This window comes from Vigna radiata, chromosome 4 (assembly GCF_000741045.1).
Source record: "Vigna radiata var. radiata cultivar VC1973A chromosome 4, Vradiata_ver6, whole genome shotgun sequence".
Lineage (NCBI taxonomy): Eukaryota > Viridiplantae > Streptophyta > Magnoliopsida > Fabales > Fabaceae > Vigna > Vigna radiata.
The window spans coordinates 15,666,581-15,678,879 of record NC_028354.1 but is presented as its reverse complement, the minus strand read 5'-3'; the positions used below and the strand labels follow the sequence as shown (position 1 = coordinate 15,678,879).

Below are 12,299 nucleotides of genomic sequence, written 5' to 3'. Positions count from 1 at the left end.
GGTAATTTGAATCAGAGATATTTTTTAAAAATTGAAAAAGTTTACTCTTTTATAATCATTTTATATTTATTAATCTGTGTAAAATGAATATAAACTTTGTCACTTTATGTTACTCTTTCCAAAACTCAAAGGTAAAAAATGATTTTACTGTTTTTTATCTTGCACACTGGTTAAAGTTTAGTCTAAATGCCTGTAGAAGTTGATTCAGTGATAAAAAATGGACATAAGGAAATTAAAGAAATAAGTATAGAAGAGCTCCCTAGGAGTACAATTCTTTCAATTCTAGGTTGTAATCTTACATCATGTATCCCATACCAATAGATAAAGGAAAAAGAAACACTTTGTGTAAAGGGAAAAGGATAATAGAGGGAAATATCTTGTTCTTTAAAATATAATGAAATGTGGTGTAGATATGTAAATAATGTATGAAAATTTAATTGAATTATGAAGGTTTTATTTACATGATTTAATTTAAAAATGAAATTTAATAATAATAAATAAGGGAAAATATATAACACATCCTCCAAATGAACGAACAGAGCAAGAGTAACAAATTACGATGTCACGGGTTGTTGTGTGTGGTTGAGGGAGAGTATGGAGACGAGAGAGAAATAAATTGGATAAGTGAGGAAGGTGGATTAGGGTTAGGCAAGGGTTTTTGATATTTTTTTCAATTGGGGCAATAGTAAGGATGACAGAGAAAATGTTAGAGTGAGAGAGATGAAAGAGAAAGGGTTGAGAGGGATGAGGGAGGTGAGTAAGGGTTTTGGGGTTTCTTTTTTTTTTTTAGTTTTGAGAATGAAAATTATTTAAATATCCTTAACCTTAAAACTTAGAATCCATGACAAATGAGGGTATTTTTGTCTATTATAATCTGGTACACATTGTTAAAACGTACCAATTGAAAAAGAGGCGTACATGTGTTAACAAACCCCTATATATATTATCAAAGAATAATTTTGTTGATAATGTATTCAACGGTCAATTTCATTAATAATTTTTAAAAGAAATTTGTAATTCTTATAACTATTGACTTTTTTATCAATAAAATAAGTGAAAAAATTTTGGTCGAGTCTAATGAGTATTTTTATATATTAAGGGAAAATAAGAAAGAAGAGAATTATAAGTGAAAGAAAAGGAAGATGAGAAAAAGGAAATGAGGAAGAAAAGGTGTGGTAATGGTAAAACAATAGAAGTCATTGTTGGAGAAAGAATAGGAAGAAAAAGAGATAGAAAAGAAAGACAAGAAAAAGAAGAAAAGAAGGAGGAGAAGTAAGAGAAAGAGAAATTCGAGATAACAATAAAAGAACAACAAAAGAAAGAAAAAATAGAAAGATAGGAGGAGTAAGAAAAAAAAAGAGAAAAATGAAAAAAAAAAACTATTAGTAATATTTATTGACAAATTTCAATATATGTCAATAAAATTTATCAACCGCTATCTTTCTAATAAATATTTGGTTATCGAAAATTTGTTAATAAATTTAAAGTATTAATAATTTTTTTTGTTATTATTGTTGTAATAGAAATTTTTTTATTACTTTAAAATTATTGAAAAAATTTCTTATAATTTTAGAAAAAAATAGAAAAATTAAATGAGAAGTTTCTTTATATTATCAAGTTAACCTTAATTAATGAAAAAAAAAATCATATTCTGTTTCTTTCTATTTTGTACCTATTAGTCAAAATTCATTTATTCATCACCACTTATAACTTGTTATATTTGAGTGAATGAATATATATATTAATGGTTTGAAAATATATAGGGTTTTTAAAATATAAATGATGGTATAACTTATTTTTCTTAAAATATATATACACTAAATTTAAAATAAATTAATTGGTACAGCTCAGAGGGTGAAACTCCCAATGCGATTTCTCCAGTATTTGTGTATGTAAATATATATATAATTATGCGTTATTAAAAGCAGGTTGGGTCCATTGAATTTTATACTATTGTCTGAGTAGGAAGAAACGCCTGCGCTGTTTTAACTATGGTAACGAATTCTTCGAATTACACAAAGAAGACTTTATTTATTTCTTTCTGATTTCAAACGTACTAAGGGAATATCACACCAAAGAGGATGCTTTTATTCTCAACCAGAGTCAAGCCTAATTTTTTTAATTTTGAATTTCTCTTTCAACATAAACATTTATATGAATTAGTTTAATTTTTTTATTCACAAAGTGACTTTTAAGTATTTTGACAGTGATTGTGACAGAAAATCAAATAAATAATACATTTTATTAAAATAAAGTTTAAATAATTTTTATTATTTTAAAAGGTTAATTTAATTTAATTTTACAAGATTAATTAGAGAAGTTTTACATTCAATTATATATCATAAATATGGATGTAAAATCTCTGACATTATTATTAAACATTTATTTGGGTTTTTAAAATTCAAACAATGTTTTTTATGCATATGGCATTAATGTTTTTTAATGTTGGGAGTCTAATATTGATTTGGTGATTTGATTGTTGAAAACAATAGAGATGGGTGAATGAAATTGTTCCAAGACTCACTTTCTCTGCACCCCACGACACCAAACACAACATCAACCTTTTTTTCTGAGTTGTAGCACGCACGAACAAAGGTTTCAACGTTACAACCTCACACCCCACACACCATTATCCCAATATTAAACTAAAATATAAAGATTACCAATTTTGAAAGAAGACAAAAGAGTAAAACATACTCCAAAACAAAACACTGTTGTCTTCTAATGGAAACTAGTTTATTCCCCTCTTTCCCTCCATTTCCAAGAACCAACCTCCAATACCAAAGTGGAGAAACACCAAGCTCCTAACTTAGCCTAAATTCACACCTCTACACAATAATTTCTCACTGTCTTCAACACTTTCTAGACATGATAATTTCGGATAAATATTACTTTCACAATATTCTTTTGACAACATTTTAAACCATTTACGTGTTATTTTGTAATTGATTTATGTTGGTGTTTATGATTATTATTATTATTATTAACTATAAAGTAATTTTGGATCAATCACAAAATGATACTTAAATAATGTTAAAATGTTATTAAAGTATCATTATCTTTACACTTTTCAACCATATCATAATTAAGAAAAGTTTCTTTCCTTGAGTTCTCTAATTGGATATTCTTTCGACACCTCTTTTTTATGATTTCAACATCAATACAATAAATAACTCACTTTTATTTTTAACAAACACTTCGTAATATTATTTTCATAAAAGAGTAAAAAGAAATTGATAAAAATATATAGTTATTGTAAGCCTTATAATTTTTCGTTTTTATAAGGATCGATTGATGATTTTAAGTACTGAGAAATATGTGACTTAATTAGAAATTTATTACAAAGGGTGGTTATTGTAACAATATTATAAATATTAGTAAACATGTTTTATATTGTGAGTTATATAATGTCATCATCTCTCTTGATATTTTTGTGATGTTAATCATATATATATATATATATATATATATATATATATATAAATGTCGAAATTATTACAGTATTTTAATATATAAAAAAACTTTAAAAGGCCTAGTAATTGCGTATCGAATAAATAATACACGCGTAACTAGGATTTTGTTTTGGTGTCCATTACGATATATCCGAAAATTGCCCCATTGAATTGACAACTTCATCCTATAAACTCGAGATCTATTTAGTGAAGGTTCATAAAAAAAAAAAAACATAATCATGAGTTAAACATGGAATGTGCATGGAATTTGCATTGCAAATATATCCTGCCAAAACTCTAGTGAAAAGAATTGAAGAATTAGCATAGAGGGAAATATGAGTGATAATTTTAGAGAAAATAGTGTATCCATTAATACTATAAAAGAAATTTATAGTGTAAGACAAATGCAATATCAGATTGATTTATAATGTAATAATGAGTAATAAAAAAAAATTCAGAAAAAATGAAAGTCAAAAGATGTATGATAGATAATGTGAGTGATGAGTAACTCCCTTCCACTCGCAGAATTTAATGCAGACTAACTCTTGTGCTGAGAAATGAGTCTGTGAAGAAAATAAAAAATAAAACAAAGTATTAAATGCAGCAGCTGAAGCCCTCACCCACCCTTTACCCTTCTCAAATGGAGAATCTTTTTTCTCTTCTTCTTCTTCTTCTTCCTCTTTCTCTTCTTCTTCTTCTTCCTTCCCTTTCTCCATGTCCCCTTCAATTCCCTCTTCTCACATCACCCACCTTGGCCTTGGCTATTCCATCGCCATAGCCCTCGCCTTCCTCTTCCTCCTCTCTACCCTTCTCCTCTCCTCCTATCTCTGCTGCCGCGCCACCCGACACCGCACCCAAACAACCGCCGTCACAACCGCCGCCGCCAACCCCTCCGACGGCGTTGTCCTGCCACGTGTCATCTTCGTGGCGGAGGACGACGACGACGACGAGGAGGCCAGCGTTGCGCTGGGGCTCGACCAGAGCGTTATTAATTCCTACCCCAGGTTCCAGTTCGACAGGGACAACGCGCGGAATAGTAACGGGAATAACAACACGTGCTCCATATGTTTGTGCGAGTACAAGGATTCGGAGATGCTCAGGATGATGCCCGAGTGCCGCCATTTCTTCCACCTCTGTTGTCTCGATTCCTGGCTCAGACTCAGAGGCACCTGCCCTGTTTGCCGCAACTCGCCCCTCCCGACGCCGCTCTCCACGCCGCTGCAGGAGGTGGTGCCGCTCTCTCAGTACGCCGCCGATAGAAGGCGAAGTAGGTGACTTTTTTTTTATTTGGGTTAATTTGTGATGTAGGTTTTGCCCTTCTTTTCGGTTGTTGGGAGGAGATTTTGAAGTTTTGATTTTTATTTTATTTTTAGAGGTGGGGTGGGAAAAATGGAGGGAGGATTTTTTTTTTTTATTTTTATTTTATTTAGGTTTGATGTCAGGGGAATGGGGAAAATTCTTAGGGCTAGTTGGGGTGTTCCGTTTCTTCTCTTTTACATAGATAACATTAATTCAAGTAAATGTTTTTCTTTGTAAATTTGGGGTTTTTTTCGTATTGTTCGATCATGGTGCTAGTTGCTGCTCGTAATCGTGATTCGTGTCAGGACATTGTTTGGTTGTTTTGGACTCTAACGAAACTGATTTTGCATTCGAAAATGAATTTAATAGAGTTAATATTTCAGTTCCGGATTGTAAGTTTCAACGGACGAAACTGATTTCGATTTTTTTAATGATAAAACAAACGGCCATAAGTATATTTTGATTGATTTGACATTGCATTACCTTTGGTATCAATGTGGATTAAAACATGTACCGAAGGAATCGAAGTTAATTTTGATCTCATTGGAGTGAAAATCAAAAGCTGGTTGGAGGAGTATCTTTTCTGGGAACGTGAGTATTTGTCGCGAGTCTCTTGTGATCTGACGGAGTGTGAAACACGTGTAATGTGTATCAGAATCTTCCTTGTACCATTAAAAAACATGATACGCAATCAGTAAAATCATCTGTGCAGTAATTTTTTTTCCACATAAGCTTCTGTTCATAGTTCTAATATATAATCAGGGATCTATCTATCTATTATTTAGATTTTTTTCAGTTCTACCACTTTATATACATAAAAAAAAAAGTATTTTTCTCTCCTAGTTTTACCCTTTTGACCAGTTGTTTTGGTCTAGCACTTTGAGCCGCAAATAGAATGCTAATTTTTCTGCTCTCCATTATCCCTTTGTATTAGCTTTGGTGATTGCATTGGCTTTGCCTGGATTTGATTCAGAAGAAGAAGATACTGATGCTTTTTAGGTTCCATTTTTCTCTTGAGTCATGGACCCATTTATTTGTCGTTATGTGTAGACAGCTTGTATCTGATATCTCTTCATTCTTTCTCTCAATATTCTTGTTGTATACTACTGCCTGACAGGAATTAGATGAAATATCCCTTTCAGTGTGTGTAGAATGTCAAACAATCCCTGACAAACTTACATGCACGGAACACAGTAACCCTTAGCTTTCTCAAACATTAATTCTTCTCTACTTTATCATGGACAAACTCCTCAATCATATTTTACATTTACATTCCCTTCACTTCACAAAAAAACTCACCAATTTTTTAAAGATGTTATGAGAACCATTTTTAGAAACTACACTGCTACTTTCAACTTTTAATTCATTAATATTTATAAGATCACTCTTCTGGTTTGGTACCTTGCAGTTCATTTATGACTTTGTCTTTACTGACAAAAACAAGCTTTCATATGTCAGGAAAATGGTTTCTGTAAACTTCTTTCTAAACCAAACTGAGGAAACATTTAAGCTTTTTAAATTTGGAGTAAAAGATTAAATTTGTTATTTGCTTAATGTGTTCTATAATCAGCTGCACTAGTATATATTTTACTATCACAGTTCCACTTTATGCATGCATTATTTAAATAACTTTTGTGAGTACCCTGATACAAGATATCTTTGTGAGTTGACATCACTGTTATCAGTGATTGAAATTAAGCATTTGCTAAGAAGTCACAAGAGCGTTTTGGATAATCCACTAGGTAAGAGCCAAACACCATTTATCAGCATGCCTTGGACGTGGAATCTAATCTCAAACATTTCATTTTGATTTAACGTTATTGTTTCCTAGCTTCTGAAACACACTCCATACTTTTCTTCTATCTTTATCCATTTTGGTGGTACACTACTACACTGGTAGTGAATTCATCCATCATATCTGAGGGCCCAAATGCAAATTGAAAATGAAGTGAGGATAGTTGAGCAATTTCGTACTTTAGAAAGTTCACTGCAGAACTTGTTCCACCATCATTGGCTTTTGTACGAAACAAATAAAAGTTCCTTTCTTTCTGACACACTGAGCCTTCTTTTAGGCATTGGAAGCATCTGCACATAATGACTTGAATAATAAATCAACAAAACAGTTATAGTATCACTATTCATTGTCCCTCTTTGAAAAAATAAACCATTTAACTAGCTACTGCATAATTTCTTTCATATCAGATTTTGGAGAAAGGCATATATAATATTATTGAATAATCGAAATCGGTTTGTGGAAATGATGTTTTTCAACAACCTTTGTTCATACTCCCATCGGCAAGTCCATGCCTAAATTGTTTGATGGATGATGTTAACCACATCAATTGAAAATCTTTAACATCTGAGTTTTAACTACGATTTTGAATGTTCCTATTTGAGTTATATTATAACCTCTAAATTGGGATATACAAATATATGAAAAAAATAATGTTATACTTTATTTTGTTCACATATTTGGAACACCTAAAGTATGAAATGTCCTATTTTGAGAAAAGCAAATTATTACTACAATAAATGTAAAAGATTATCTAATCAAATTAATTGCAGCCTTGTTGTAGTAATTATATGAAAGATATCCTAATAATATACTAGATAGAATTCTTGTTTGAACATTGATACATATATTATGTCTATCTTGTTGATTACAGAATGAAACATCTTTAGTGAAACAAAGTTTATGAGTGTAACATCTAGTTTTTGTGTTTAATGTGAATGATTTAAAAAGAAATATGGATAAAATTTTAACATATGTTTAATATTTAAATTAAAATCTTAATTATTCATTTTTATTTATAAAAAATTATTATCTTTCTAAAAATTCATTTCCTTAAATTCTCTTTAATTTTTCGATAGAATTATAAGATCTTTCAACATATTTTATCTCATAAGTAGTTTAGTAGATAGTAGAGCTTAAGATGAACTAAACCGATAGATTATGTTTTTGACAAAAAAAAGATTAATTATTTCCCTGAAATATCTAATTTCTATTTTCTTTTTTGGATTGCATATGTCTGAGTTTTCCACCATGCTTACAAGATGAGAATCAATTAAAGTAAGACAAACTAAACTAGATTTACATTTATATGTTTGCGACTCAATATTTTTAGGATCAAGAGTTAGAAATTTGCTAATTTTGTTAGAAAGAAGAGGAGTTAATAATTTTGATTAATTTAAGATATTTTGAATTTTGAGGTAAACGTTGGATTGTGTAGCGAAACTGAAAGATAATTTATTTTTGATTTTGAAAATATTGATAAGTTTAAAGTTTTGAGTGGAGACAGTTTGACTTTATATGAATGTTACGTTTAATGTTTAAATTGAAATTGATATGTTATCGAGATTGATGAAATTGAGTTTTAAATGATTTATTGTATGATAAATTGTTGGTTTAAACTTGTTGAGAATAGTTTAATAGCTTGAAATTAAGACAATTTTTTTTTTCTTTTGACATGATTTTAGCTCAGGAAAAAAATAATATTGAATAATTCTCTTTCCTCTCGTTACAAATTTCATTAATATAAACTATAACTATAAATTTATATATTATAAATTAATCTTATATCTAATTTATTACTCTATTAATATCCTCAAAATTATTAAATGCTGAAAAAGAAGAAGTTAAAAGTATAACATCACTTCTAATATATATTATAACATGACAATAATAAAAGAGTTAATATAACATCTTGTAATGACACCTACTTGTTTTCATATGTCTATATTGTTTTTGTTGTTTTTAATCAAATTACATAATTTTTAAAAAAAATTCTTTTTTTTTTCAATTTACTTTATCTCTATTTCTATCTTCATTTTATTTCAAAAACCAAATTAATAAAAAAAAAACTCTAATGGAAAGGTTAAATCTGGTGATAATATAAAAGGTTTTAAATAAAATATATGAAATACTCTGTTTATCATAAAGATGACAATAAAATAAAAAAGAATAAAATAAATAATACGAGAAAAAAAAATGAGTGAAAATAATGTTAGCTGGTTAGAAAGACACGAGTTAAAGGAATGTTAGTTGTTGGTTAGAAAGAAATGAGTACAAAAATAATTTTATTTATTATTAGGGACCATGCAAAAAATATTTAAGGCACCTATTATTTAAGATATATAACTAATTATATATTTAACATAGTTTATGTGTACACTTTCGAAGACGTTTTTTCCATTTTCTTTTTCATATATCCACTAGTCAAAATCACGACTTCTTTCTCTCAAATTAAAATAAAATGTAGAAAAAATCAACTGAAAAATAAATGACAGAAAAGAAATTGATGAAAATAATATAAAAAAAAATTCTCTCTAGTTTATTTATCAAATTAAAAATTTAACTTTTACCATTATTTTTAATAAAAATGTATATTTCAGAAATAAAAAATACTTGGGAGTTGATGTTCTCGTTACTGTCATCCCTAATTCAAACGCCGTCATTTCCTCTTTCGATTTCAAATCTCACCGAGCCTGAGGTTCGGACAAACGAACCTCAATGTTTGCGACACTTATAAAATCCATACTGAGATTCGCACTCTCCAACCCTACTCTCACACTCACTGCAACAACTGTAACCAAAGAGAGAAGGGACTTTCTTCCATTCCGTGCTACGAAATCGACGCATTAGGGTTAGAGTTCTTTCGATTTGAAAATTTCTCGGCTTTATGGCGGAGGAACCGGAAAGCACCGTCACCACTGGCGCCGCCGCCGACCAATCGTTGCTGGATAAGATAAGCGAGAAGCTTCACGGTCACGATTCCTCGTCCTCTTCCGATTCGGATTCCGAAAAAACCGTCACTTCGTCCGTTAAGGATAAGGTTTTCCGCCTCTTCGGTAGGCAGAGGCCCGTTCATTCCGTGTTGGGCGCCGGAAAACGTAAAATTATATTCTTTTCCTTCTCTCTCTTATTGTGGTCGTCGTTTTATTACGTTTTTGAGAAAAGCTACAATTCGGGAATGTTGTGACTTGGCCTTACCTTGCTTCATGTAGCTTATCGTTGACCGGGGTTTCCTAAATGTTGAATAATATGTTGTGCTTCTCTTGGTTGCTTTCTTAAGTTAACTGGGTTTTCTCAAAATTGTTTTTTTTTTCTTTTAATGTTGGCGACCTTTCCCTGTTTCTTGTTTATTATATATTATGTTTTCAGGTGGCTTCTAATTTTAGGAAAGTTGAATTTAGCAGCAGTCATGGTTTGGATGATGATAGACAGTTTGTGTTATGAAATTCAGTAGGGCTGCGTTTGTCATATTTACCGGAGTTGTTTGTTTCTTGATGATTAGTCATTGAATGGAGAATTATATGCTCTTGTGTGTGGTTATATATAGAGAGCCAAAGCAGTATCAGTCTATGATGTTATTATCTTACGACTCTTTTTCTGTTACTTTTGCAGCTGCTGACTTGTTATTGTGGAGGAACAAGAAGATATCTGCTAGCGTGCTTGGCGGAGCCACTGCTGTTTGGGTCCTGTTTGAGTTGCTTGAGTATCACTTTCTTACTCTGGTGTGTCACATTTTGATACTGGTGCTCGCAGTTCTGTTCTTGTGGTCCAATGCCCACACTTTTATTCACAAGTGAGCCTCTGGAATTTCTTAGTATGTTGTCTTATGTTTGGGGTTTACCTTATTTAAGCTGTTTTGTGGAATGTCAAATTATGTATTGCAGATCACCACCTCGCATTCCAGAAGTTCATCTTCCCGAGGAGCCATTCCTGCAAGTGGCATCCGCGTTGAGGATTGAAATCAACAGGGGATTCGCTGTTTTGCATAGTATTGGTTCTGGAAGAGATTTGAAGAAATTCCTAATGGTGTGTGACTTCATAACCATCTATCATCATTATGTACACATTAAATGAAAGTTTTTCATAAATAATGTCTTAAGTTTTGGGTCAGTTATTTATAACTTACCAAAGTGGTACCGCATCTTACTTTCTTGCAAGCTGCTTTGCTTTAATTGATAGATAAATGGGTACCTAATTTAATGCTTCTTTGTGGATGTCAGGTTATTGCTGGCGTTTGGATTCTATCAATTGTGGGGAACTGGTGCAACTTCTTGACCCTCTTCTACATAAGTAAGTAGTATTCCTTTTAACAAGATAATTTTATTACAAAAGATTGTATGGAACTTCGTTCATTTACATATTCTTGATTACATGGGCAGCTTTTATCTTGTTGCACACGGCTCCTGTGCTATATGATAAGTACGAGGATAAGATAGATCCACTTGCAGAGAAGGCAGTCATTGAGATTAAAAAGCAATATGCTGTGTTTGATGCTAAGGTCTTGAGTAAGATCCCAGTGGGTTCTTTAAAAGCTAAGTTATCTTAGTGAGTTAATCTTTGTAACATCACAAAGAAAGAGCTCCACTTATTTGGTCAAGGAAGTTGCCAGGGCCAGTTTCTTTTATCAAATGTCAGTCTTTGATGTTTTCTGGGTTGGTTTTTGGCTGGTATGGTGTCAATGGCAATGGGTCTGATTTATCTTAAAAAATAGTAATTCTCAGTAGTTTCTAACTGTGCAAGCTCATGTGGATTTTACTGGGGTTTTGTTGTTTAAGGTTTGTATGAGTTGTTCAATAAAATAATTTGTACTGTAAGATAAAATGTATGACTTGTGCATGCTCTCCTTTTTACTTTTTATTTTTGGTAGCATTCTTTGCCTTCTGTGGTTTTGGTGTTGGGTTGAAAGGCTTGTAAAATGCAGACCAGAATTTAAAGTATCGGATCGGTTATAAATTTTTCTAAAAACACTGGTCTTGCTGTTGAACCGGTAAATGGCAGTTATGTTATGTATAATATGTATTTGGGGGCGTATATGTTTAGTGTACGCAAGTTTTCTAGAATACTAAATACAGTAGTGTTGGTCTATGCTAAATATGGATTGATTTGGCAAAAAAATTTAATGCTCTGTTTGGATTGGGGAATGAATTTGGAGATGAAGATGAAATTGTTTGGATTAACAGAAAGGTAGTCTGATTTGAGATGAAAGTTGGTAAAGTTTGTGGAATGTGATAGATGAGAGACTTAAAAAATTATTTTATTGGATAAAAGTAGATGATTATCATTTGATCCCTAAGAATATTTAGATAAATATGATATAAATTTAAATATAAGGAGAGAAAATTATGTTCAGATGAAAATGAAATTGTAATTTAAAAGTTAAAGATGGAAATTATTATTATTATTATTAAAGCCTAAAATTATGACCCAAATATTCGTATGACCTAAAACTACCCATATGCATAGGGAGGAGGAAGAAAAACAATTCTTCTCGGTTCATCCCAAAACAATATAATAATATAATAGCAGTTTTAGAATCAATATAATAGTGGTATGAAGATCAATTCTTATATCATCTATATAATCGGTTCTGATCAACAGAGCATAGTCAAATAATGAACATTTTCTTCTCAAATTGGATTGTTTTTTATGATTGGGTGGTTGTATATATGTTTCAAGGATTGATAAATAGGGAAGAAAAAGGAATATGTTTGAAGGAAATAGTTCCGAGAATCCTATGACGATGGCTACAGAGAATC

At 31.1% G+C, this 12,299-nt stretch overlaps 2 protein-coding genes across 2 annotated transcripts; both read left to right on the top strand.

Annotated features, from left to right (window-relative positions):
• The first annotated feature begins 3,880 nt into the window (after positions 1 to 3,880).
• On the top strand, positions 3,881 to 4,989 carry LOC106759520 (RING-H2 finger protein ATL67). Its single transcript, XM_014642727.2, has one exon. The coding sequence runs from the start codon at positions 4,167 to 4,169 to the stop codon at positions 4,725 to 4,727; it is 561 nt and encodes a 186-aa protein (XP_014498213.1). The 5' UTR covers positions 3,881 to 4,166; the 3' UTR covers positions 4,728 to 4,989.
• A 4,204-nt stretch (positions 4,990 to 9,193) lies between these two features.
• LOC106759519 (reticulon-like protein B5) lies at positions 9,194 to 11,400 on the top strand. Its single transcript, XM_014642725.2, has 5 exons — positions 9,194 to 9,641; positions 10,156 to 10,336; positions 10,428 to 10,569; positions 10,764 to 10,833; positions 10,923 to 11,400. The coding sequence occupies exons 1-5, from the start codon at positions 9,431 to 9,433 to the stop codon at positions 11,087 to 11,089; spliced, it is 771 nt and encodes a 256-aa protein (XP_014498211.1). The 5' UTR covers positions 9,194 to 9,430; the 3' UTR covers positions 11,090 to 11,400.
• The last annotated feature ends 899 nt before the right edge of the window (positions 11,401 to 12,299 follow it).